Source organism: Daphnia magna, unplaced genomic scaffold, assembly GCF_020631705.1.
Source record: "Daphnia magna isolate NIES unplaced genomic scaffold, ASM2063170v1.1 Dm_contigs173, whole genome shotgun sequence".
In the NCBI taxonomy this organism is placed as follows: domain Eukaryota; kingdom Metazoa; phylum Arthropoda; class Branchiopoda; order Diplostraca; family Daphniidae; genus Daphnia; species Daphnia magna.
This window is the reverse complement of record NW_025533153.1, coordinates 66,357-93,634: the sequence shown is the minus strand read 5'-3', so window position 1 is coordinate 93,634 and position 27,278 is coordinate 66,357. Positions and strand designations below refer to the sequence as shown.

Sequence of the window (27,278 nt, the reverse complement as noted above, 5' to 3'; positions counted from 1 at the left end):
TAGAAAAAAAATTCATGTTTCCACCTATTTTTTGAATTGGCGCCATGATGTCCACCATTTTCCAAGATGGCGGCGGGTTGACCCATTTACCCGTTTGAACCACCCATTACCTACCCATTTGAGAAATAGTCAAATGTTTTGGGTTGGATAATTTGTTGCGACGAACCGGGGCCGAGCCCTACCTACAAACCGCACAAACTGCTATCGCTTATTCGCTTTAATATGGCAACAGTGTGGGACGAAAGCGCGGCAAATCGCCCGCCAAAGGCTATTGCCTCCTCAGTGTTCATTGACCAGTCTTTCAAGCTGATAGTCGAAATACGGATCGTGTTGGAATCGAATTCAAGCTATAGCTTAAGGAAATTCACCTTTTTTACTTTCTTTTTTAATTTATCGGTAAAAGATTGCCATGTCGCCTGCTGTGCAGAACCAAATAAATTTTCCTTGCCGAAAATTAAGCGTACGTCGAAAGATGGATTTTGACCATGATCTCGCTAGTCCTACAAAATCGCCTCGTAAAGGTAAGTCTTTTAAAACAACTTGGTCGAATTATTCAGCATTTGTTATCGTTTTCGAATTTTTTAAAAAAAGAAACAAGGGATGTAGCTAATGAGGCTGAGCAGTCAGTGAGGTTGCCTCGATCTTCATCAAGGAGAGCTCAGACACCAACTCCTTCCATACCTCATGCAGTTTGCTTAAGTCCTAGAAAAGTCCATAGAAATCTCTTCAAAAATACTGTTGCTTCTTCTCCTGCTAAAGAAGCACCATTGAGTTTGATGACCAAAATATGCAGTCCTTGAAAAGCTGCTGTGAGAGGAAATGAAGAAAATCACAAAGAAGGTGCTCTGTTGAATTCTCCGGTTAAATTGAAACTGCATCACCCAAATGGTATGCTTGTTTAACTTTGCCAAATCGTTCAGTTGTATAATTTTTCTTTGTTTGGCCTCTTTATAGTTACAAGCTTTGCTAAGGCACGCCAAGCCCTTCATACTACAACTCCAAGCACTATTTTTTGCAGAGATAAAGAGCTGGCTGTAATTGAGAATTTTATGAGGCCCCTTATTGATGAAAGAAAACCAGGCAGCATGTACATATCAGGAAGGCCAGGAACAGGCAAAACTGCATGTGTAACACACATCTTGTCCAACAAAACTGTAAGCACACTGTTAATTTGAATTTGGAATGTTGTTAGCTCTTGTTCTCATTTCATCTTCTTTTGCACACAGTTCTCAGGAAAGTTTGAGTTAATTTTTGTCAACTGCATGTTACTTCGCACCCCTGCCTCTATATTCCAACACATTGCTCAGCAGCTGGATACAAAATGGAATGCTTCTGCCAAAGAAGCATTACCATTTCTGGAAGACAGACTCACAGACACGGGACCTATGATGTGAGAAAAAAATTCACTTCTTTCACAATAGCTAAGATAAAATAATATTTTTCATTTTCCCTTGTCTGCAGTGTTCTCGTTTTGGATGAAATTGACCAAATGTCAACCAGAGATCAATCTGTCTTATACGCGATCTTTGAACTGCCAGCATTGAAAAACTCCCGGCTGATTTGAATAGGCTTAGCTAATGCTTTAGACCTTACTGACCTAGCCTTGGTTCGGCTGCAAAGCCGAGTAAATTTCAAGCCCGTTCTTCTCAATTTCTCACCTTACTCAAAACAAGACATTGCAACCATTTTAAGCCAGCGAATCCAGGAAGCTGTCACGGAAGATGTTGGGAATGTGATAGCTCCCTCGGCTCTCCAATATTTGAGGGGTAAAATATCTTCTGCCTCCGGTGATCTCCGCAAAGCCATTGATATCTGAAGGCGAGCTGTCGAATTGGCCGAAACGACCGCAAAAAAGCAACTGGTGTTGGCGCCGTCGAATTCTGAATCTCAAAACAGTGGATCTGTTCCGACTAACAAATGCGTGAACATCCCTCTTCTGTGTAAGATGATGGCCTCAGTTGAAAGTAGTGCCTTCTGCTCTGCCAACAGCGATGACATGGACGATACTCCTCTGCAGCAGAAGCTTATTATTGTGACACTTCTCGTGCTAGTCAAAATGGGAAAATCAAAGCAAGTGACACTGGGAAAACTGCAATAGTCATACAGCAAAGTCTGCTCCAAGTACGGTGTGACAGCCATAGACTTTGATGAATTCGCGCACACCTGTTCCTTGGTCGAGAGCCGAGGCATAGTGACTTTGAAGAAAAAGAGTAATACTCGTCTTGCCCCTATATGTCTACGACTTGACGAGCGTGAAGTAGAGTCTACACTTAAGGATAAAACTCTTTTATCCTCAATCCTGGCACAGGGGTCTTTATTTGTTTAAAATGCTGTTTGTGAATTTATATAACCCTGCCCATGTCTGCCAAATCTGACGATAGTTCGATTACGTAACAGAAAACTACGATTTTATCTCAAATACAATTCTTCGATTTTATGCACATGAATCAACGGGCAACTCAAAGTTGAGATTACCACTTGATTTACCAGAGTGTTTAGACACCTACCCCTTGCTTTTACCCCAGATGGGTTATAGCAACATGGCCCCTCGTTGGGGCATTGATAGACTTCAGCAGGGTGCAAATTTGTTGGGCTCTTCACATTTGGTTACGGTAGGAGAGTGGCCAAATGCCAAATAGTTCCTGACCAAACAGACTCTTGTTATTGGGAGTCAAGGTAATTGTAAGATAATCATTTATTTTTCCAAGAAAACTCATTCACAAGAAGATGATGCTTGCTAAACAGCTGCTGTTCTCACACAGTAGATAAGCCGTTTAAGCCGGTCACTCGCGTTTTACAAAATTCATTTTTATTATTATTTTAATTGATTGTGTGAGAACTTGAATTTGTTTTAGTAACGCTGAAATAGGAGGGGGGATCCCGCAACAAAAAATAAATATTTTAAAAAATGAAAAGAAAACTGTAGGTATGCTGTGAAATGCGAATAGTAAACCCAAGCATGACGTTAAACCTTTCATTTGGTTTATTTTTTGTGTGCACACATTCCATTGAAGATTTGAAGTGCATCAATAGATTCTCAGTTGTTTTTCACGATGTATTTTTCTTCCATTTTAAAGTGTGCTTCTCGTATTTGGCGGAATACATAATATCTTTCAATCATTTTTTCTATCGCAAAACGTACAAAGAAAAATCCGAACAATTAATAATATAACGGTGGCAATTAAAGGAAAACGATAAAAAATCACACACAAATATAAAACGATAGTTGTTTTAAAAAATAGTTGGCAATTTGTTTCAAATAAGTTGTTATGGTTCGACAAAATCGAATTCTCGTGAAGCTAGAAAAGTTCATCGAGAGGGACATAAAAGGCCAAGGTCATACAAATCAGCTTTGAAATATCAACGACAGATGGACAACACGAAAGTCCACATAGTTATCGATAAATAAGTAGAACATGATCATTGCAGTTGTTGATCGCCTACAGGAAAGAACTCGTGAGAGAGACGCTGAAGTTCATCACGTAGCCTGCTTAACGGACGTTTGTCTCCATAACTATCACGTCAAGTAATTACAATGTCAACAAGCCTCTTATTGGCATTAGCTAATCACTGGGTAAACGAATAAAAATATGGCTGATCGTGGAAATCTTTTCGGCCGTCCACGTGTCAGTCAGCCAGCCAGTGTCAGTCAGCTTCGATACTAGGTGCTTTCTCGGCAGGATCTTAGTGGCGCCATCTAGCGCTGATTTAGTCAGCTAAAATATATTTGGGCAGGACGTTAGTGGCGCCATCTAGCGCTGGGCTTCTGAATCAAATACCAAGCTGTTAGTGGCGCCATCTAGCGATAGATACCGGAACTGTTTCACGTGGCGCTATCTAGCGATGGTTACAGTAACTAATAAATGAACAGTTACATGTGGCGCCATACAGGCACTAATTCTGAATAGTTCCTTGTGGCGCCATCTAGTGACAACTTCTCTTACTATTCCATTTTCCTCTTTTTTGCATTTAAACGTTGTTATGAATTTAACTCCTCTATTCCATGTCTCACATTTAACTTCTTCGTTCTTTGTCTTCTTGTTACGCCGATCTATCTCGTTATTTCTCCGTTAAACTTCCTTTCTAATTGTCCGTCCCTGAACCATCAGGTTCGGGTTCTGGAATTGCTAACAATCATGAGGATATCTTAGCAAAGAGGAAGTCCGTTTTTGTTTTGTTTTTTATACAAAAGAAACTGATTTTGTTCTAGCCATAAATTCAACCCTAAATATATATTTATATCGGCTTATTTATCATTTTTTATATAGAGTAATAAATCTATTTTTATTTTTTATAGACGTTTTTCGCAAAGCGGCATTTCGTTTTATTTTTCGTTAACTAATGGGGAAGACGTTACAAACGACACTCAAATAGCATTGATCATTGCTTTCAATCCATTCCAGGTTTCGGTGGCCGTTGGAACAATTTGATCGGGCGGTAATTGGAAACCATAAGTACCCGAGTCTCGAAGTTCTATAGTGTATGAATGATCAACCCCTTCGCTCTCGTAGTAATGATCCGTGGTGTCACCAGATGCTATGTCTGTAACATCGAGATAACAAAGCTCTTAATTTTCACGCTGGACGATGATGAAAACGTAAGGAGAACGTAATAAACTTACAAATGGTAACAGCGGTATTTCCGTAGGTATAGGGTGTCCCGTACGTGGATGTTAACGCATTCACAGCGATATTCATGGCACGGAACTGAATAAAAATAAATAAATTGTATTTACAAGAACACTTGGTCTCATCATTTGTTTCTTATACCATCTCAGGATATTCCGCAGGTAAATTGGTGGTGTAGCCGTAAGGTGAAAGAAACATTTGTGAATAAGAATGCATAGAGATAGTTGTTTTAACTCTGCCACGATCAGCGGCAATCAAGTCCTAATGTTCAACAAAGAAACAGTGTTATCCATCTAATTGATTTTTAGCACCAAGACAAGTTTTACTCTAAGTGCGCTGGCCTCGCGCTCGGAGAATGCGGCAATTCCATGATAAGCTATACAGAGTGACATATAGAAAAATTATATTTGTATCAATTGATATAATAGATTCAGTGAAAATTATACTTCCTGAACAGGGATCGCTGGAGGAACCAGATCCAGCAAAACCGATCGGAAAATTGCGGTTAGCATCGACACCGACGAACGTCGATTCATTGTTAACAAGACGATTCTTCCTCCAATTGCGATCCTTATAGAAATTAAACAGTTTCTTGTCAATTGTTGAATACGCGATTTATGACTCCAGCTTATACAGTATTCCAAGTATAGGCGTATCCATCTGGATTGGCAATAGGAACAAATTTCCAATCGTACTGGTCAACGAGCGAAGTAATCTCCGGATCGGAACCATATCCAGTTGTTATCTTTGATTATACAGGACCACTATTATAGTTGAGAAACCAAACACAATTTTTACGAGCTTTTCTTTTATATACCTGGTCGATGATCCACACGCAAGTAGCCGCTGTAATCCACTCTCTAGCATGGATATTGCAATCGAAAAAGTGGACCGGTTTGTTTGCTGAAAGACCACTGCTAATAATCGCTTGGACGATATCACGACCTTCTTCGCTTGTTCCTCCAACCTTTGTTGAAACTAATGGGTTGGTGTTAGCCAATTCGGCTAAATAGGCCATCACCTGTTGAGTAATAGTACGTCAGAGGAAGATCTGCTAATGGTTAGATTATAACTCACCTCTTCGTACGTGTGATAATTATCGACATCAATAGCCTTTTCACCGTTAAAGATTGCAATGCGTTGTGCCATGTTGTGTTGTTCTTGTCGTTCAAGTTCTCCGACATCAGCAATATGGACGGTATGGTTCTATTGGACGGTATTTATTATTTTATTTTATTTCGACGCGAAGCCCAGTGCGGGAAAGCTTGTCCCCCATGCAAAAAAGCTTGTGACTATCAATGCTCTCATCAAAAGTGAGCGGAATAGTGCAGTAATGAGTGTGTTCTTTGCATGGTACCGTAAAAAAATTCTTTCCAATTTCATTTTTTGATGACATACACAGCTATTGTTTGTGAATGGTTTGTTGTTCATCCCCTTGTAGCAGACGAATTTCTGGCAGCAAACGAAATTCTTCGGCTAAAAGAGACGAGCAACTTACAAACAAAAATAAAATAAAAATAAAGTAGATAGAACTGGAGCTAGAAAAAAATATTGGGAAATGAAAAGATGAATACCCACTGCTAGGAAGAAAAGGGGAAATCTAAATTATAGTTATAAAAACTTAATTTTTAACGTGAAGAAGATTGTTTCTCCATAAGACGCTGCAGCCGCAGCAGACCAACTTGGACACAAATGAGATTTTCGCATTTGTGGAAAACGCGCAACGCAGGATGTTTTACTGCTCTATTGCCAACCAGCAAGAATGAAACAAAAACAAATAAAGACGAAGTAAGCAATGTTGCAACTTGCGAGATTCCAACGTCTGATACGCGTAGTCTACCTGGCCGAAGCATGATCGACATCATCTTCGTAATGTTTGACAACATCAACCTCCCCCACCAACCCTGCTTCATACCAAGACCGTAAGCATGCAAGGGCTTCGACGGTCTCGGGATGAAGACTCATTCTGGCAATTCCAAAGACTTGTACAGAACTTGAAAATTGAAATTGCTGCTTGCTAGTCTAGGAATAGGAAACTAATGACGCATTGACTTTGACGGCTTTGACACCGTGATAGGCTGCCAGGCCCAGGCCGCCACACGCATGTAGATGTAGCGATATATATATGACAGGAGGACACTACAGTGAACTTGAACTAACTTGAATGCTTGACCTAAACTGACACCTGACGTGTGTCCTGACTCCTGAGTCCTGAGCTGACCTGTTATTTGTCCTCTGTCAAGCCTGATCCTTCAAAGCAATCTGGTGTCAGAATTTCTAGAAAAAAAATTCATGTTTCCACCTATTTTTTGAATTGGCGCCATGATGTCCACCATTTTCCAAGATGGCGGCGGGTTGACCCATTTACCCGTTTGAACCACCCATTACCTACCCATTTGAGAAATAGTCAAATGTTTTGGGTTGGATAATTTGTTGCGACGAACCGGGGCCGAGCCCTACCTACAAACCGCACAAACTGCTATCGCTTATTCGCTTTAATATGGCAACAGTGTGGGACGAAAGCGCGGCAAATCGCCCGCCAAAGGCTATTGCCTCCTCAGTGTTCATTGACCAGTCTTTCAAGCTGATAGTCGAAATACGGATCGTGTTGGAATCGAATTCAAGCTATAGCTTAAGGAAATTCACCTTTTTTACTTTCTTTTTTAATTTATCGGTAAAAGATTGCCATGTCGCCTGCTGTGCAGAACCAAATAAATTTTCCTTGCCGAAAATTAAGCGTACGTCGAAAGATGGATTTTGACCATGATCTCGCTAGTCCTACAAAATCGCCTCGTAAAGGTAAGTCTTTTAAAACAACTTGGTCGAATTATTCAGCATTTGTTATCGTTTTCGAATTTTTTAAAAAAAGAAACAAGGGATGTAGCTAATGAGGCTGAGCAGTCAGTGAGGTTGCCTCGATCTTCATCAAGGAGAGCTCAGACACCAACTCCTTCCATACCTCATGCAGTTTGCTTAAGTCCTAGAAAAGTCCATAGAAATCTCTTCAAAAATACTGTTGCTTCTTCTCCTGCTAAAGAAGCACCATTGAGTTTGATGACCAAAATATGCAGTCCTTGAAAAGCTGCTGTGAGAGGAAATGAAGAAAATCACAAAGAAGGTGCTCTGTTGAATTCTCCGGTTAAATTGAAACTGCATCACCCAAATGGTATGCTTGTTTAACTTTGCCAAATTGTTCAGTTGTATAATTTTTCTTTGTTTGGCCTCTTTATAGTTACAAGCTTTGCTAAGGCACGCCAAGCCCTTCATACTACAACTCCAAGCACTATTTTTTGCAGAGATAAAGAGCTGGCTGTAATTGAGAATTTTATGAGGCCCCTTATTGAAAGAAAACCAGGCAGCATGTACATATCAGGAAGGCCAGGAACAGGCAAAACTGCATGTGTAACACACATCTTGTCCAACAAAACTGTAAGCACACTGTTAATTTGAATTTGGAATGTTGTTAGCTCTTGTTCTCATTTCATCTTCTTTTGCACACAGTTCTCAGGAAAGTTTGAGTTAATTTTTGTCAACTGCATGTTACTTCGCACCCCTGCCTCTATATTCCAACACATTGCTCAGCAGCTGGATACAAAATGGAATGCTTCTGCCAAAGAAGCATTACCATTTCTGGAAGACAGACTCACAGACACGGGACCTATGATGTGAGAAAAAAATTCACTTCTTTCACAATAGCTAAGATAAAATAATATTTTTCATTTTCCCTTGTCTGCAGTGTTCTCGTTTTGGATGAAATTGACCAAATGTCAACCAGAGATCAATCTGTCTTATACGCGATCTTTGAACTGCCAGCATTGAAAAACTCCCGGCTGATTTGAATAGGCTTAGCTAATGCTTTAGACCTTACTGACCTAGCCTTGGTTCGGCTGCAAAGCCGAGTAAATTTCAAGCCCGTTCTTCTCAATTTCTCACCTTACTCAAAACAAGACATTGCAACCATTTTAAGCCAGCGAATCCAGGAAGCTGTCACGGAAGATGTTGGGAATGTGATAGCTCCCTCGGCTCTCCAATATTTGAGGGGTAAAATATCTTCTGCCTCCGGTGATCTCCGCAAAGCCATTGATATCTGAAGGCGAGCTGTCGAATTGGCCGAAACGACCGCAAAAAAGCAACTGGTGTTGGCGCCGTCGAATTCTGAATCTCAAAACAGTGGATCTGTTCCGACTAACAAATGCGTGAACATCCCTCTTCTGTGTAAGATGATGGCCTCAGTTGAAAGTAGTGCCTTCTGCTCTGCCAACAGCGATGACATGGACGATACTCCTCTGCAGCAGAAGCTTATTATTGTGACACTTCTCGTGCTAGTCAAAATGGGAAAATCAAAGCAAGTGACACTGGGAAAACTGCAATAGTCATACAGCAAAGTCTGCTCCAAGTACGGTGTGACAGCCATAGACTTTGATGAATTCGCGCACACCTGTTCCTTGGTCGAGAGCCGAGGCATAGTGACTTTGAAGAAAAAGAGTAATACTCGTCTTGCCCCTATATGTCTACGACTTGACGAGCGTGAAGTAGAGTCTACACTTAAGGATAAAACTCTTTTATCCTCAATCCTGGCACAGGGGTCTTTATTTGTTTAAAATGCTGTTTGTGAATTTATATAACCCTGCCCATGTCTGCCAAATCTGACGATAGTTCGATTACGTAACAGAAAACTACGATTTTATCTCAAATACAATTCTTCGATTTTATGCACATGAATCAACGGGCAACTCAAAGTTGAGATTACCACTTGATTTACCAGAGTGTTTAGACACCTACCCCTTGCTTTTACCCCAGATGGGTTATAGCAACATGGCCCCTCGTTGGGGCATTGATAGACTTCAGCAGGGTGCAAATTTGTTGGGCTCTTCACATTTGGTTACGGTAGGAGAGTGGCCAAATGCCAAATAGTTCCTGACCAAACAGACTCTTGTTATTGGGAGTCAAGGTAATTGTAAGATAATCATTTATTTTTCCAAGAAAACTCATTCACAAGAAGATGATGCTTGCTAAACAGCTGCTGTTCTCACACAGTAGATAAGCCGTTTAAGCCGGTCACTCGCGTTTTACAAAATTCATTTTTATTATTATTTTAATTGATTGTGTGAGAACTTGAATTTGTTTTAGTAACGCTGAAATAGGAGGGGGATCCCGCAACAAAAAATAAATATTTTAAAAAATGAAAAGAAAACTGTAGGTATGCTGTGAAATGCGAATAGTAAACCCAAGCATGACGTTAAACCTTTCATTTGGTTTATTTTTTGTGTGCACACATTCCATTGAAGATTTGAAGTGCATCAATAGATTCTCAGTTGTTTTTCACGATGTATTTTTCTTCCATTTTAAAGTGTGCTTCTCGTATTTGGCGGAATACATAATATCTTTCAATCATTTTTTCTATCGCAAAACGTACAAAGAAAAATCCGAACAATTAATAATATAACGGTGGCAATTAAAGGAAAACGATAAAAAATCACACACAAATATAAAACGATAGTTGTTTTAAAAAATAGTTGGCAATTTGTTTCAAATAAGTTGTTATGGTTCGACAAAATCGAATTCTCGTGAAGCTAGAAAAGTTCATCGAGAGGGACATAAAAGGCCAAGGTCATACAAATCAGCTTTGAAATATCAACGACAGATGGACAACACGAAAGTCCACATAGTTATCGATAAATAAGTAGAACATGATCATTGCAGTTGTTGATCGCCTACAGGAAAGAACTCGTGAGAGAGACGCTGAAGTTCATCACGTAGCCTGCTTAACGGACGTTTGTCTCCATAACTATCACGTCAAGTAATTACAATGTCAACAAGCCTCTTATTGGCATTAGCTAATCACTGGGTAAACGAATAAAAATATGGCTGATCGTGGAAATCTTTTCGGCCGTCCACGTGTCAGTCAGCCAGCCAGTGTCAGTCAGCTTCGATACTAGGTGCTTTCTCGGCAGGATCTTAGTGGCGCCATCTAGCGCTGATTTAGTCAGCTAAAATATATTTGGGCAGGACGTTAGTGGCGCCATCTAGCGCTGGGCTTCTGAATCAAATACCAAGCTGTTAGTGGCGCCATCTAGCGATAGATACCGGAACTGTTTCACGTGGCGCTATCTAGCGATGGTTACAGTAACTAATAAATGAACAGTTACATGTGGCGCCATACAGGCACTAATTCTGAATAGTTCCTTGTGGCGCCATCTAGTGACAACTTCTCTTACTATTCCATTTTCCTCTTTTTTGCATTTAAACGTTGTTATGAATTTAACTCCTCTATTCCATGTCTCACATTTAACTTCTTCGTTCTTTGTCTTCTTGTTACGCCGATCTATCTCGTTATTTCTCCGTTAAACTTCCTTTCTAATTGTCCGTCCCTGAACCATCAGGTTCGGGTTCTGGAATTGCTAACAATCATGAGGATATCTTAGCAAAGAGGAAGTCCGTTTTTGTTTTGTTTTTTATACAAAAGAAACTGATTTTGTTCTAGCCATAAATTCAACCCTAAATATATATTTATATCGGCTTATTTATCATTTTTTATATAGAGTAATAAATCTATTTTTATTTTTTATAGACGTTTTTCGCAAAGCGGCATTTCGTTTTATTTTTCGTTAACTAATGGGGAAGACGTTACAAACGACACTCAAATAGCATTGATCATTGCTTTCAATCCATTCCAGGTTTCGGTGGCCGTTGGAACAATTTGATCGGGCGGTAATTGGAAACCATAAGTACCCGAGTCTCGAAGTTCTATAGTGTATGAATGATCAACCCCTTCGCTCTCGTAGTAATGATCCGTGGTGTCACCAGATGCTATGTCTGTAACATCGAGATAACAAAGCTCTTAATTTTCACGCTGGACGATGATGAAAACGTAAGGAGAACGTAATAAACTTACAAATGGTAACAGCGGTATTTCCGTAGGTATAGGGTGTCCCGTACGTGGATGTTAACGCATTCACAGCGATATTCATGGCACGGAACTGAATAAAAATAAATAAATTGTATTTACAAGAACACTTGGTCTCATCATTTGTTTCTTATACCATCTCAGGATATTCCGCAGGTAAATTGGTGGTGTAGCCGTAAGGTGAAAGAAACATTTGTGAATAAGAATGCATAGAGATAGTTGTTTTAACTCTGCCACGATCAGCGGCAATCAAGTCCTAATGTTCAACAAAGAAACAGTGTTATCCATCTAATTGATTTTTAGCACCAAGACAAGTTTTACTCTAAGTGCGCTGGCCTCGCGCTCGGAGAATGCGGCAATTCCATGATAAGCTATACAGAGTGACATATAGAAAAATTATATTTGTATCAATTGATATAATAGATTCAGTGAAAATTATACTTCCTGAACAGGGATCGCTGGAGGAACCAGATCCAGCAAAACCGATCGGAAAATTGCGGTTAGCATCGACACCGACGAACGTCGATTCATTGTTAACAAGACGATTCTTCCTCCAATTGCGATCCTTATAGAAATTAAACAGTTTCTTGTCAATTGTTGAATACGCGATTTATGACTCCAGCTTATACAGTATTCCAAGTATAGGCGTATCCATCTGGATTGGCAATAGGAACAAATTTCCAATCGTACTGGTCAACGAGCGAAGTAATCTCCGGATCGGAACCATATCCAGTTGTTATCTTTGATTATACAGGACCACTATTATAGTTGAGAAACCAAACACAATTTTTACGAGCTTTTCTTTTATATACCTGGTCGATGATCCACACGCAAGTAGCCGCTGTAATCCACTCTCTAGCATGGATATTGCAATCGAAAAAGTGGACCGGTTTGTTTGCTGAAAGACCACTGCTAATAATCGCTTGGACGATATCACGACCTTCTTCGCTTGTTCCTCCAACCTTTGTTGAAACTAATGGGTTGGTGTTAGCCAATTCGGCTAAATAGGCCATCACCTGTTGAGTAATAGTACGTCAGAGGAAGATCTGCTAATGGTTAGATTATAACTCACCTCTTCGTACGTGTGATAATTATCGACATCAATAGCCTTTTCACCGTTAAAGATTGCAATGCGTTGTGCCATGTTGTGTTGTTCTTGTCGTTCAAGTTCTCCGACATCAGCAATATGGACGGTATGGTTCTATTGGACGGTATTTATTATTTTATTTTATTTCGACGCGAAGCCCAGTGCGGGAAAGCTTGTCCCCCATGCAAAAAAGCTTGTGACTATCAATGCTCTCATCAAAAGTGAGCGGAATAGTGCAGTAATGAGTGTGTTCTTTGCATGGTACCGTAAAAAAATTCTTTCCAATTTCATTTTTTGATGACATACACAGCTATTGTTTGTGAATGGTTTGTTGTTCATCCCCTTGTAGCAGACGAATTTCTGGCAGCAAACGAAATTCTTCGGCTAAAAGAGACGAGCAACTTACAAACAAAAATAAAATAAAAATAAAGTAGATAGAACTGGAGCTAGAAAAAAATATTGGGAAATGAAAAGATGAATACCCACTGCTAGGAAGAAAAGGGGAAATCTAAATTATAGTTATAAAAACTTAATTTTTAACGTGAAGAAGATTGTTTCTCCATAAGACGCTGCAGCCGCAGCAGACCAACTTGGACACAAATGAGATTTTCGCATTTGTGGAAAACGCGCAACGCAGGATGTTTTACTGCTCTATTGCCAACCAGCAAGAATGAAACAAAAACAAATAAAGACGAAGTAAGCAATGTTGCAACTTGCGAGATTCCAACGTCTGATACGCGTAGTCTACCTGGCCGAAGCATGATCGACATCATCTTCGTAATGTTTGACAACATCAACCTCCCCCACCAACCCTGCTTCATACCAAGACCGTAAGCATGCAAGGGCTTCGACGGTCTCGGGATGAAGACTCATTCTGGCAATTCCAAAGACTTGTACAGAACTTGAAAATTGAAATTGCTGCTTGCTAGTCTAGGAATAGGAAACTAATGACGCATTGACTTTGACGGCTTTGACACCGTGATAGGCTGCCAGGCCCAGGCCGCCACACGCATGTAGATGTAGCGATATATATATGACAGGAGGACACTACAGTGAACTTGAACTAACTTGAATGCTTGACCTAAACTGACACCTGACGTGTGTCCTGACTCCTGAGTCCTGAGCTGACCTGTTATTTGTCCTCTGTCAAGCCTGATCCTTCAAAGCAATCTGGTGTCAGAATTTCTAGAAAAAAAATTCATGTTTCCACCTATTTTTTGAATTGGCGCCATGATGTCCACCATTTTCCAAGATGGCGGCGGGTTGACCCATTTACCCGTTTGAACCACCCATTACCTACCCATTTGAGAAATAGTCAAATGTTTTGGGTTGGATAATTTGTTGCGACGAACCGGGGCCGAGCCCTACCTACAAACCGCACAAACTGCTATCGCTTATTCGCTTTAATATGGCAACAGTGTGGGACGAAAGCGCGGCAAATCGCCCGCCAAAGGCTATTGCCTCCTCAGTGTTCATTGACCAGTCTTTCAAGCTGATAGTCGAAATACGGATCGTGTTGGAATCGAATTCAAGCTATAGCTTAAGGAAATTCACCTTTTTTACTTTCTTTTTTAATTTATCGGTAAAAGATTGCCATGTCGCCTGCTGTGCAGAACCAAATAAATTTTCCTTGCCGAAAATTAAGCGTACGTCGAAAGATGGATTTTGACCATGATCTCGCTAGTCCTACAAAATCGCCTCGTAAAGGTAAGTCTTTTAAAACAACTTGGTCGAATTATTCAGCATTTGTTATCGTTTTCGAATTTTTTAAAAAAGAAACAAGGGATGTAGCTAATGAGGCTGAGCAGTCAGTGAGGTTGCCTCGATCTTCATCAAGGAGAGCTCAGACACCAACTCCTTCCATACCTCATGCAGTTTGCTTAAGTCCTAGAAAAGTCCATAGAAATCTCTTCAAAAATACTGTTGCTTCTTCTCCTGCTAAAGAAGCACCATTGAGTTTGATGACCAAAATATGCAGTCCTTGAAAAGCTGCTGTGAGAGGAAATGAAGAAAATCACAAAGAAGGTGCTCTGTTGAATTCTCCGGTTAAATTGAAACTGCATCACCCAAATGGTATGCTTGTTTAACTTTGCCAAATTGTTCAGTTGTATAATTTTTCTTTGTTTGGCCTCTTTATAGTTACAAGCTTTGCTAAGGCACGCCAAGCCCTTCATACTACAACTCCAAGCACTATTTTTTGCAGAGATAAAGAGCTGGCTGTAATTGAGAATTTTATGAGGCCCCTTATTGAAAGAAAACCAGGCAGCATGTACATATCAGGAAGGCCAGGAACAGGCAAAACTGCATGTGTAACACACATCTTGTCCAACAAAACTGTAAGCACACTGTTAATTTGAATTTGGAATGTTGTTAGCTCTTGTTCTCATTTCATCTTCTTTTGCACACAGTTCTCAGGAAAGTTTGAGTTAATTTTTGTCAACTGCATGTTACTTCGCACCCCTGCCTCTATATTCCAACACATTGCTCAGCAGCTGGATACAAAATGGAATGCTTCTGCCAAAGAAGCATTACCATTTCTGGAAGACAGACTCACAGACACGGGACCTATGATGTGAGAAAAAAATTCACTTCTTTCACAATAGCTAAGATAAAATAATATTTTTCATTTTCCCTTGTCTGCAGTGTTCTCGTTTTGGATGAAATTGACCAAATGTCAACCAGAGATCAATCTGTCTTATACGCGATCTTTGAACTGCCAGCATTGAAAAACTCCCGGCTGATTTGAATAGGCTTAGCTAATGCTTTAGACCTTACTGACCTAGCCTTGGTTCGGCTGCAAAGCCGAGTAAATTTCAAGCCCGTTCTTCTCAATTTCTCACCTTACTCAAAACAAGACATTGCAACCATTTTAAGCCAGCGAATCCAGGAAGCTGTCACGGAAGATGTTGGGAATGTGATAGCTCCCTCGGCTCTCCAATATTTGAGGGGTAAAATATCTTCTGCCTCCGGTGATCTCCGCAAAGCCATTGATATCTGAAGGCGAGCTGTCGAATTGGCCGAAACGACCGCAAAAAAGCAACTGGTGTTGGCGCCGTCGAATTCTTGAATCTCAAAACAGTGGATCTGTTCCGACTAACAAATGCGTGAACATCCCTCTTCTGTGTAAGATGATGGCCTCAGTTGAAAGTAGTGCCTTCTGCTCTGCCAACAGCGATGACATGGACGATACTCCTCTGCAGCAGAAGCTTATTATTGTGACACTTCTCGTGCTAGTCAAAATGGGAAAATCAAAGCAAGTGACACTGGGAAAACTGCAATAGTCATACAGCAAAGTCTGCTCCAAGTACGGTGTGACAGCCATAGACTTTGATGAATTCGCGCACACCTGTTCCTTGGTCGAGAGCCGAGGCATAGTGACTTTGAAGAAAAGAGTAATACTCGTCTTGCCCCTATATGTCTACGACTTGACGAGCGTGAAGTAGAGTCTACACTTAAGGATAAAAAACTCTTTTATCCTCAATCCTGGCACAGGGGTCTTTATTTGTTTAAAATGCTGTTTGTGAATTTATATAACCCTGCCCATGTCTGCCAAATCTGACGATAGTTCGATTACGTAACAGAAAACTACGATTTTATCTCAAATACAATTCTTCGATTTTATGCACATGAATCAACGGGCAACTCAAAGTTGAGATTACCACTTGATTTACCAGAGTGTTTAGACACCTACCCCTTGCTTTTACCCCAGATGGGTTATAGCAACATGGCCCCTCGTTGGGGCATTGATAGACTTCAGCAGGGTGCAAATTTGTTGGGCTCTTCACATTTGGTTACGGTAGGAGAGTGGCCAAATGCCAAATAGTTCCTGACCAAACAGACTCTTGTTATTGGGAGTCAAGGTAATTGTAAGATAATCATTTATTTTTCCAAGAAAACTCATTCACAAGAAGATGATGCTTGCTAAACAGCTGCTGTTCTCACACAGTAGATAAGCCGTTTAAGCCGGTCACTCGCGTTTTACAAAATTCATTTTTATTATTATTTTAATTGATTGTGTGAGAACTTGAATTTGTTTTAGTAACGCTGAAATAGGAGGGGGATCCCGCAACAAAAAATAAATATTTTAAAAAATGAAAAGAAAACTGTAGGTATGCTGTGAAATGCGAATAGTAAACCCAAGCATGACGTTAAACCTTTCATTTGGTTTATTTTTTGTGTGCACACATTCCATTGAAGATTTGAAGTGCATCAATAGATTCTCAGTTGTTTTTCACGATGTATTTTTCTTCCATTTTAAAGTGTGCTTCTCGTATTTGGCGGAATACATAATATCTTTCAATCATTTTTTCTATCGCAAAACGTACAAAGAAAAATCCGAACAATTAATAATATAACGGTGGCAATTAAAGGAAAACGATAAAAAATCACACACAAATATAAAACGATAGTTGTTTTAAAAAATAGTTGGCAATTTGTTTCAAATAAGTTGTTATGGTTCGACAAAATCGAATTCTCGTGAAGCTAGAAAAGTTCATCGAGAGGGACATAAAAGGCCAAGGTCATACAAATCAGCTTTGAAATATCAACGACAGATGGACAACACGAAAGTCCACATAGTTATCGATAAATAAGTAGAACATGATCATTGCAGTTGTTGATCGCCTACAGGAAAGAACTCGTGAGAGAGACGCTGAAGTTCATCACGTAGCCTGCTTAACGGACGTTTGTCTCCATAACTATCACGTCAAGTAATTACAATGTCAACAAGCCTCTTATTGGCATTAGCTAATCACTGGGTAAACGAATAAAAATATGGCTGATCGTGGAAATCTTTTCGGCCGTCCACGTGTCAGTCAGCCAGCCAGTGTCAGTCAGCTTCGATACTAGGTGCTTTCTCGGCAGGATCTTAGTGGCGCCATCTAGCGCTGATTTAGTCAGCTAAAATATATTTGGGCAGGACGTTAGTGGCGCCATCTAGCGCTGGGCTTCTGAATCAAATACCAAGCTGTTAGTGGCGCCATCTAGCGATAGATACCGGAACTGTTTCACGTGGCGCTATCTAGCGATGGTTACAGTAACTAATAAATGAACAGTTACATGTGGCGCCATACAGGCACTAATTCTGAATAGTTCCTTGTGGCGCCATCTAGTGACAACTTCTCTTACTATTCCATTTTCCTCTTTTTTGCATTTAAACGTTGTTATGAATTTAACTCCTCTATTCCATGTCTCACATTTAACTTCTTCGTTCTTTGTCTTCTTGTTACGCCGATCTATCTCGTTATTTCTCCGTTAAACTTCCTTTCTAATTGTCCGTCCCTGAACCATCAGGTTCGGGTTCTGGAATTGCTAACAATCATGAGGATATCTTAGCAAAGAGGAAGTCCGTTTTTGTTTTGTTTTTTATACAAAAGAAACTGATTTTGTTCTAGCCATAAATTCAACCCTAAATATATATTTATATCGGCTTATTTATCATTTTTTATATAGAGTAATAAATCTATTTTTATTTTTTATAGACGTTTTTCGCAAAGCGGCATTTCGTTTTATTTTTCGTTAACTAATGGGGAAGACGTTACAAACGACACTCAAATAGCATTGATCATTGCTTTCAATCCATTCCAGGTTTCGGTGGCCGTTGGAACAATTTGATCGGGCGGTAATTGGAAACCATAAGTACCCGAGTCTCGAAGTTCTATAGTGTATGAATGATCAACCCCTTCGCTCTCGTAGTAATGATCCGTGGTGTCACCAGATGCTATGTCTGTAACATCGAGATAACAAAGCTCTTAATTTTCACGCTGGACGATGATGAAAACGTAAGGAGAACGTAATAAACTTACAAATGGTAACAGCGGTATTTCCGTAGGTATAGGGTGTCCCGTACGTGGATGTTAACGCATTCACAGCGATATTCATGGCACGGAACTGAATAAAAATAAATAAATTGTATTTACAAGAACACTTGGTCTCATCATTTGTTTCTTATACCATCTCAGGATATTCCGCAGGTAAATTGGTGGTGTAGCCGTAAGGTGAAAGAAACATTTGTGAATAAGAATGCATAGAGATAGTTGTTTTAACTCTGCCACGATCAGCGGCAATCAAGTCCTAATGTTCAACAAAGAAACAGTGTTATCCATCTAATTGATTTTTAGCACCAAGACAAGTTTTACTCTAAGTGCGCTGGCCTCGCGCTCGGAGAATGCGGCAATTCCATGATAAGCTATACAGAGTGACATATAGAAAAATTATATTTGTATCAATTGATATAATAGATTCAGTGAAAATTATACTTCCTGAACAGGGATCGCTGGAGGAACCAGATCCAGCAAAACCGATCGGAAAATTGCGGTTAGCATCGACACCGACGAACGTCGATTCATTGTTAACAAGACGATTCTTCCTCCAATTGCGATCCTTATAGAAATTAAACAGTTTCTTGTCAATTGTTGAATACGCGATTTATGACTCCAGCTTATACAGTATTCCAAGTATAGGCGTATCCATCTGGATTGGCAATAGGAACAAATTTCCAATCGTACTGGTCAACGAGCGAAGTAATCTCCGGATCGGAACCATATCCAGTTGTTATCTTTGATTATACAGGACCACTATTATAGTTGAGAAACCAAACACAATTTTTACGAGCTTTTCTTTTATATACCTGGTCGATGATCCACACGCAAGTAGCCGCTGTAATCCACTCTCTAGCATGGATATTGCAATCGAAAAAGTGGACCGGTTTGTTTGCTGAAAGACCACTGCTAATAATCGCTTGGACGATATCACGACCTTCTTCGCTTGTTCCTCCAACCTTTGTTGAAACTAATGGGTTGGTGTTAGCCAATTCGGCTAAATAGGCCATCACCTGTTGAGTAATAGTACGTCAGAGGAAGATCTGCTAATGGTTAGATTATAACTCACCTCTTCGTACGTGTGATAATTATCGACATCAATAGCCTTTTCACCGTTAAAGATTGCAATGCGTTGTGCCATGTTGTGTTGTTCTTGTCGTTCAAGTTCTCCGACATCAGCAATATGGACGGTATGGTTCTATTGGACGGTATTTATTATTTTATTTTATTTCGACGCGAAGCCCAGTGCGGGAAAGCTTGTCCCCCATGCAAAAAAGCTTGTGACTATCAATGCTCTCATCAAAAGTGAGCGGAATAGTGCAGTAATGAGTGTGTTCTTTGCATGGTACCGTAAAAAAATTCTTTCCAATTTCATTTTTTGATGACATACACAGCTATTGTTTGTGAATGGTTTGTTGTTCATCCCCTTGTAGCAGACGAATTTCTGGCAGCAAACGAAATTCTTCGGCTAAAAGAGACGAGCAACTTACAAACAAAAATAAAATAAAAATAAAGTAGATAGAACTGGAGCTAGAAAAAAATATTGGGAAATGAAAAGATGAATACCCACTGCTAGGAAGAAAAGGGGAAATCTAAATTATAGTTATAAAAACTTAATTTTTAACGTGAAGAAGATTGTTTCTCCATAAGACGCTGCAGCCGCAGCAGACCAACTTGGACACAAATGAGATTTTCGCATTTGTGGAAAACGCGCAACGCAGGATGTTTTACTGCTCTATTGCCAACCAGCAAGAATGAAACAAAAACAAATAAAGACGAAGTAAGCAATGTTGCAACTTGCGAGATTCCAACGTCTGATACGCGTAGTCTACCTGGCCGAAGCATGATCGACATCATCTTCGTAATGTTTGACAACATCAACCTCCCCCACCAACCCTGCTTCATACCAAGACCGTAAGCATGCAAGGGCTTCGACGGTCTCGGGATGAAGACTCATTCTGGCAATTCCAAAGACTTGTACAGAACTTGAAAATTGAAATTGCTGCTTGCTAGTCTAGGAATAGGAAACTAATGACGCATTGACTTTGACGGCTTTGACACCGTGATAGGCTGCCAGGCCCAGGCCGCCACACGCATGTAGATGTAGCGATATATATATGACAGGAGGACACTACAGTGAACTTGAACTAACTTGAATGCTTGACCTAAACTGACACCTGACGTGTGTCCTGACTCCTGAGTCCTGAGCTGACCTGTTATTTGTCCTCTGTCAAGCCAGATCCTTCAAAGCAATCTGGTGTCAGAATTTCTAGAAAAAAATTCATGTTTCCACCTATTTTTTGAATTGGCGCCATGATGTCCACCATTTTCCAAGATGGCGGCGGGTTGACCCATTTACCCGTTTGAACCACCCATTACCTACCCATTTGAGAAATAGTCAAATGTTTTGGGTTGGGTAATTTGTTGCGACGAACCGGGGCCGAGCCCTACCTACAAACCGCACAAACTGCTATCGCTTATTCGCTTTAATATGGCAACAGTGTGGGACGAAAGCGCGGCAAATCGCCCGCCAAAGGCTATTGCCTCCTCAGTGTTCATTGACCAGTCTTTCAAGCTGATAGTCGAAATACGGATCGTGTTGGAATCGAATTCAAGCTATAGCTTAAGGAAATTCACCTTTTTTTACTTTCTTTTTTAATTTATCGGTAAAAGATTGCCATGTCGCCTGCTGTGCAGAACCAAATAAATTTTCCTTGCCGAAAATTAAGCGTACGTCGAAAGATGGATTTTGACCATGATCTCGCTAGTCCTACAAAATCGCCTCGTAAAGGTAAGTCTTTTAAAACAACTTGGTCGAATTATTCAGCATTTGTTATCGTTTTCGAATTTTTTAAAAAAAGAAACAAGGGATGTAGCTAAAGAGGCTGAGCAGTCAGTGAGGTTGCCTCGATCTTCATCAAGGAGAGCTCAGACACCAACTCCTTCCATACCTCATGCAGTTTGCTTAAGTCCTAGAAAAGTCCATAGAAATCTCTTCAAAAATACTGTTGCTTCTTCTCCTGCTAAAGAAGCACCATTGAGTTTGATGACCAAAATATGCAGTCCTTGAAAAGCTGCTGTGAGAGGAAATGAAGAAAATCACAAAGAAGGTGCTCTGTTGAATTCTCCGGTTAAATTGAAACTGCATCACCCAAATGGTATGCTTGTTTAACTTTGCCAAATTGTTCAGTTGTATAATTTTTCTTTGTTTGGCCTCTTTATAGTTACAAGCTTTGCTAAGGCACGCCAAGCCCTTCATACTACAACTCCAAGCACTATTTTTTGCAGAGATAAAGAGCTGGCTGTAATTGAGAATTTTATGAGGCCCCTTATTGAAAGAAAACCAGGCAGCATGTACATATCAGGAAGGCCAGGAACAGGCAAAACTGCATGTGTAACACACATCTTGTCCAACAAAACTGTAAGCACACTGTTAATTTGAATTTGGAATGTTGTTAGCTCTTGTTCTCATTTCATCTTCTTTTGCACACAGTTCTCAGGAAAGTTTGAGTTAATTTTTGTCAACTGCATGTTACTTCGCACCCCTGCCTCTATATTCCAACACATTGCTCAGCAGCTGGATACAAAATGGAATGCTTCTGCCAAAGAAGCATTACCATTTCTGGAAGACAGACTCACAGACACGGGACCTATGATGTGAGAAAAAAATTCACTTCTTTCACAATAGCTAAGATAAAATAATATTTTTCATTTTCCCTTGTCTGCAGTGTTCTCGTTTTGGATGAAATTGACCAAATGTCAACCAGAGATCAATCTGTCTTATACGCGATCTTTGAACTGCCAGCATTGAAAAACTCCCGGCTGATTTGAATAGGCTTAGCTAATGCTTTAGACCTTACTGACCGAGCCTTGGTTCGGCTGCAAAGCCGAGTAAATTTCAAGCCCGTTCTTCTCAATTTCTCACCTTGCTCAAAACAAGACATTGCAACCATTTTAAGCCAGCGAATCCAGGAAGCTGTCACGGAAGATGTTGGGAATGTGATAGCTCCCTCGGCTCTCCAATATTTGAGGGGTAAAATATCTTCTGCCTCCGGTGATCTCCGCAAAGCCATTGATATCTGAAGGCGAGCTGTCGAATTGGCCGAAACGACCGCAAAAAAGCAACTGGTGTTGGCGCCGTCGAATTCTTAATCTCAAAACAGTGGATCTCTTCCGACTAACAAATGCGTGAACATCCCTCTTCTGTGTAAGATGATGGCCTCAGTTGAAAGTAGTGCCTTCTGCTCTGCCAACAGCGATGACATGGACGATACTCCTCTGCAGCAGAAGCTTATTATTGTGACACTTCTCGTGCTAGTCAAAATGGGAAAATCAAAGCAAGTGACACTGGGAAAACTGCAATAGTCATACAGCAAAGTCTGCTCCAAGTACGGTGTGACAGCCATAGACTTTGATGAATTCGCGCACACCTGTTCCTTGGTCGAGAGCCGATGCATAGTGACTTTGAAGAAAAAGAGTAATACTCGTCTTGCCCCTATATGTCTACGACTTGACGAGCGTGAAGTAGAGTCTACACTTAAGGATAAAACTCTTTTATCCTCAATCCTGGCACAGGGGTCTTTATTTGTTTAAAATGCTGTTTGTGAATTTATATAACCCTGCCCATGTCTGCCAAATCTGACGATAGTTCGATTACGTAACAGAAAACTACGATTTTAACTCAAATACAATTCTTCGATTTTATGCACATGAATCAACGGGCAACTCAAAGTTGAGATTACCACTTGATTTACCAGAGTGTTTAGACACCTACCCCTTGCTTTTACCCCAGATGGGTTATAGCAACATGGCCCCTCGTTGGGGCATTGATAGACTTCAGCAGGGTGCAAATTTGTTGGGCTCTTCACATTTGGTTACGGTAGGAGAGTGGCCAAATGCCAAATAGTTCCTGACCAAACAGACTCTTGTTATTGGGAGTCAAGGTAATTGTAAGATAATCATTTATTTTTCCAAGAAAACTCATTCACAAGAAGATGATGCTTGCTAAACAGCTGCTGTTCTCACACAGTAGATAAGCCGTTTAAGCCGGTCACTCGCGTTTTACAAAATTCATTTTTATTATTATTTTAATTGATTGTGTGAGAACTTGAATTTGTTTTAGTAACGCTGAAATAGGAGGGGGATCCCGCAACAAAAATATAAATATTTTAAAAAATGAAAAGAAAACTGTAGGTATGCTGTGAAATGCGAATAGTAAACCCAAGCATGACGTTAAACCTTTCATTTGGTTTATTTTTTGTGTGCACACATTCCATTGAAGATTTGAAGTGCATCAATAGATTCTCAGTTGTTTTTCACGATGTATTTTTCTTCCATTTTAAAGTGTGCTTCTCGTATTTGGCGGAATACATAATATCTTTCAATCATTTTTTCTATCGCAAAACGTACAAAGAAAAATCCGAACAACTAATAATATAACGTTGGCAATTAAAGGAAAACGATAAAAAATCACACACAAATATAAAACGATAGTTGTTTTAAAAAATAGTTGGCAATTTGTTTCAAATAAGTTGTTATGGTTCGACAAAATCGAATTCTCGTGAAGCTAGAAAAGTTCATCGAGAGGGACATAAAAGGCCAAGGTCATACAAATCAGCTTTGAAAAATCAACGACAGATGGACAACACGAAAGTCCACAGAGTTATCGATAAATAAGTAGAACATGATCATTGCAGTTGTTGATCGCCTACAGGAAAGAACTCGTGAGAGAGACGCTGAAGTTCATCACGTAGCCTGCTTAACGGACGTTTGTCTCCATAACTATCACGTCAAGTAATTACAATGTCAACAAGCCTCTTATTGGCATTAGCTAATCACTGGGTAAACGAATAAAAATATGGCTGATCGTGGAAATCTTTTCGGCCGTCCACGTGTCAGTCAGCCAGCCAGTGTCAGTCAGCTTCGATACTAGGTGCTTTCTCGGCAGGATCTTAGTGGCGCCATCTAGCGCTGATTTAATCAGCTAAAATATATTTGGGCAGGACGTTAGTGGCGCCATCTAGCGCTGGGCTTCTGAATCAAATACCAAGCTGTTAGTGGCGCCATCTAGCGATAGATACCGGAACTGTTTCACGTGGCGCTATCTAGCGATGGTTACAGTAACTAATAAATGAACAGTTACATATGGCGCCATACAGGCACTAATTCTGAATAGTTCCTTGTGGCGCCATCTAGTGACAACTTCTCTTACTATTCCATTTTCCTCTTTTTGCATTTAAACGTTGTTATGAATTTAACTCCTCTATTCCATGTCTCACATTTAACTTCTTCGTTCTTTGTCTTCTTGTTACGCCGATCTATCTCGTTATTTCTCCGTTAAACTTCCTTTCTAATTGTCCGTCCCTGAACCATCAGGTTCGGGTTCTGGAATTGCTAACAATCATGAGGATATCTTAGCAAAGAGGAAGTCCGTTTTTGTTTTGTTTTTTATACAAAAGAAACTGATTTTGTTCTAGCCATAAATTCAACCCTAAATATATATTTATATCGGCTTATTTATCATTTTTTATATAGAGTAATAAATCTATTTTTATTTTTTATAGACGTTTTTCGCAAAGCGGCATTTCGTTTTATTTTTCGTTAACTAATGGGGAAGACGTTACAAACGACACTCAAATAGCATTGATCATTGCTTTCAATCCATTCCAGGTTTCGGTGGCCGTTGGAACAATTTGATCGGGCGGTAATTGGAAACCATAAGTACCCGAGTCTCGAAGTTCTATAGTGTATGAATGATCAACCCCTTCGCTCTCGTAGTAATGATCCGTGGTGTCACCAGATGCTATGTCTGTAACATCGAGATAACAAAGCTCTTAATTTTCACGCTGGACGATGATGAAAACGTAAGGAGAACGTAATAAACTTACAAATGGTAACAGCGGTATTTCCGTAGGTATAGGGTGTCCCGTACGTGGATGTTAACGCATTCACAGCGATATTCATGGCACGGAACTGAATAAAAATAAATAAATTGTATTTACAAGAACACTTGGTCTCATCATTTGTTTCTTATACCATCTCAGGATATTCCGCAGGTAAATTGGTGGTGTAGCCGTAAGGTGAAAGAAACATTTGTGAATAAGAATGCATAGAGATAGTTGTTTTAACTCTGCCACGATCAGCGGCAATCAAGTCCTAATGTTCAACAAAGAAACAGTGTTATCCATCTAATTGATTTTTAGCACCAAGACAAGTTTTACTCTAAGTGCGCTGGCCTCGCGCTCGGAGAATGCGGCAATTCCATGATAAGCTATACAGAGTGACATATAGAAAAATTATATTTGTATCAATTGATATAATAGATTCAGTGAAAATTATACTTCCTGAACAGGGATCGCTGGAGGAACCAGATCCAGCAAAACCGATCGGAAAATTGCGGTTAGCATCGACACCGACGAACGTCGATTCATTGTTAACAAGACGATTCTTCCTCCAATTGCGATCCTTATAGAAATTAAACAGTTTCTTGTCAATTGTTGAATACGCGATTTATGACTCCAGCTTATACAGTATTCCAAGTATAGGCGTATCCATCTGGATTGGCAATAGGAACAAATTTCCAATCGTACTGGTCAACGAGCGAAGTAATCTCCGGATCGGAACCATATCCAGTTGTTATCTTTGATTATACAGGACCACTATTATAGTTGAGAAACCAAACACAATTTTTACGAGCTTTTCTTTTATATACCTGGTCGATGATCCACACGCAAGTAGCCGCTGTAATCCACTCTCTAGCATGGATATTGCAATCGAAAAAGTGGACCGGTTTGTTTGCTGAAAGACCACTGCTAATAATCGCTTGGACGATATCACGACCTTCTTCGCTTGTTCCTCCAACCTTTGTTGAAACTAATGGGTTGGTGTTAGCCAATTCGGCTAAATAGGCCATCACCTGTTGAGTAATAGTACGTCAGAGGAAGATCTGCTAATGGTTAGATTATAACTCACCTCTTCGTACGTGTGATAATTATCGACATCAATAGCCTTTTCACCGTTAAAGATTGCAATGCGTTGTGCCATGTTGTGTTGTTCTTGTCGTTCAAGTTCTCCGACATCAGCAATATGGACGGTATGGTTCTATTGGACGGTATTTATTATTTTATTTTATTTCGACGCGAAGCCCAGTGCGGGAAAGCTTGTCCCCCATGCAAAAAAGCTTGTGACTATCAATGCTCTCATCAAAAGTGAGCGGAATAGTGCAGTAATGAGTGTGTTCTTTGCATGGTACCGTAAAAAAATTCTTTCCAATTTCATTTTTTGATGACATACACAGCTATTGTTTGTGAATGGTTTGTTGTTCATCCCCTTGTAGCAGACGAATTTCTGGCAGCAAACGAAATTCTTCGGCTAAAAGAGACGAGCAACTTACAAACAAAAATAAAATAAAAATAAAGTAGATAGAACTGGAGCTAGAAAAAAATATTGGGAAATGAAAAGATGAATACCCACTGCTAGGAAGAAAAGGGGAAATCTAAATTATAGTTATAAAAACTTAATTTTTAACGTGAAGAAGATTGTTTCTCCATAAGACGCTGCAGCCGCAGCAGACCAACTTGGACACAAATGAGATTTTCGCATTTGTGGAAAACGCGCAACGCAGGATGTTTTACTGCTCTATTGCCAACCAGCAAGAATGAAACAAAAACAAATAAAGACGAAGTAAGCAATGTTGCAACTTGCGAGATTCCAACGTCTGATACGCGTAGTCTACCTGGCCGAAGCATGATCGACATCATCTTCGTAATGTTTGACAACATCAACCTCCCCCACCAACCCTGCTTCATACCAAGACCGTAAGCATGCAAGGGCTTCGA

The 27,278-nt window shown here is 40.1% G+C and overlaps 4 protein-coding genes and 4 pseudogenes across 4 annotated transcripts; 4 read left to right on the top strand and 4 right to left on the bottom strand.

Annotated features, from left to right (window-relative positions):
* Positions 1-351: 351 nt before the first annotated feature.
* LOC123467341 lies at positions 352-2,447 on the top strand (annotated as a pseudogene).
* Positions 2,448-4,296: 1,849 nt separating this feature from the next.
* On the bottom strand, positions 4,297-6,049 carry LOC116936010 (carboxypeptidase A1). Its single transcript, XM_045167284.1, has 8 exons — positions 5,706-6,049; positions 5,446-5,649; positions 5,263-5,373; positions 5,075-5,198; positions 4,955-5,004; positions 4,770-4,889; positions 4,622-4,706; positions 4,297-4,542 (listed from the first exon to the last, which is right to left on the bottom strand). The coding sequence occupies exons 1-8, from the start codon at positions 5,775-5,777 to the stop codon at positions 4,367-4,369; spliced, it is 942 nt and encodes a 313-aa protein (XP_045023219.1). The 5' UTR covers positions 5,778-6,049; the 3' UTR covers positions 4,297-4,366.
* A 1,208-nt stretch (positions 6,050-7,257) lies between these two features.
* LOC123467342 lies at positions 7,258-9,350 on the top strand (annotated as a pseudogene).
* Positions 9,351-11,198: 1,848 nt separating this feature from the next.
* Positions 11,199-12,951, bottom strand: LOC123467327 (carboxypeptidase A1-like). The gene is made up of 8 exons (XM_045167282.1): positions 12,608-12,951; positions 12,348-12,551; positions 12,165-12,275; positions 11,977-12,100; positions 11,857-11,906; positions 11,672-11,791; positions 11,524-11,608; positions 11,199-11,444 (listed from the first exon to the last, which is right to left on the bottom strand). Exons 1-8 carry the CDS (start codon positions 12,677-12,679, stop codon positions 11,269-11,271), a joined length of 942 nt encoding a protein of 313 aa, XP_045023217.1. The 5' UTR covers positions 12,680-12,951; the 3' UTR covers positions 11,199-11,268.
* A 1,207-nt stretch (positions 12,952-14,158) lies between these two features.
* On the top strand, positions 14,159-16,253 carry LOC123467347 (annotated as a pseudogene).
* A 1,848-nt stretch (positions 16,254-18,101) lies between these two features.
* Positions 18,102-19,854, bottom strand: LOC123467328 (carboxypeptidase A1-like). The gene is made up of 8 exons (XM_045167285.1): positions 19,511-19,854; positions 19,251-19,454; positions 19,068-19,178; positions 18,880-19,003; positions 18,760-18,809; positions 18,575-18,694; positions 18,427-18,511; positions 18,102-18,347 (listed from the first exon to the last, which is right to left on the bottom strand). The coding sequence occupies exons 1-8, from the start codon at positions 19,580-19,582 to the stop codon at positions 18,172-18,174; spliced, it is 942 nt and encodes a 313-aa protein (XP_045023220.1). The 5' UTR covers positions 19,583-19,854; the 3' UTR covers positions 18,102-18,171.
* A 1,102-nt stretch (positions 19,855-20,956) lies between these two features.
* Positions 20,957-23,828, top strand: LOC123467330 (annotated as a pseudogene).
* Positions 23,829-25,003: 1,175 nt separating this feature from the next.
* LOC123467331 (carboxypeptidase A1-like) lies at positions 25,004-26,760 on the bottom strand. The gene is made up of 8 exons (XM_045167286.1): positions 26,413-26,760; positions 26,153-26,356; positions 25,970-26,080; positions 25,782-25,905; positions 25,662-25,711; positions 25,477-25,596; positions 25,329-25,413; positions 25,004-25,249 (listed from the first exon to the last, which is right to left on the bottom strand). Exons 1-8 carry the CDS (start codon positions 26,482-26,484, stop codon positions 25,074-25,076), a joined length of 942 nt encoding a protein of 313 aa, XP_045023221.1. The 5' UTR covers positions 26,485-26,760; the 3' UTR covers positions 25,004-25,073.
* Positions 26,761-27,278: the final 518 nt, after the last annotated feature.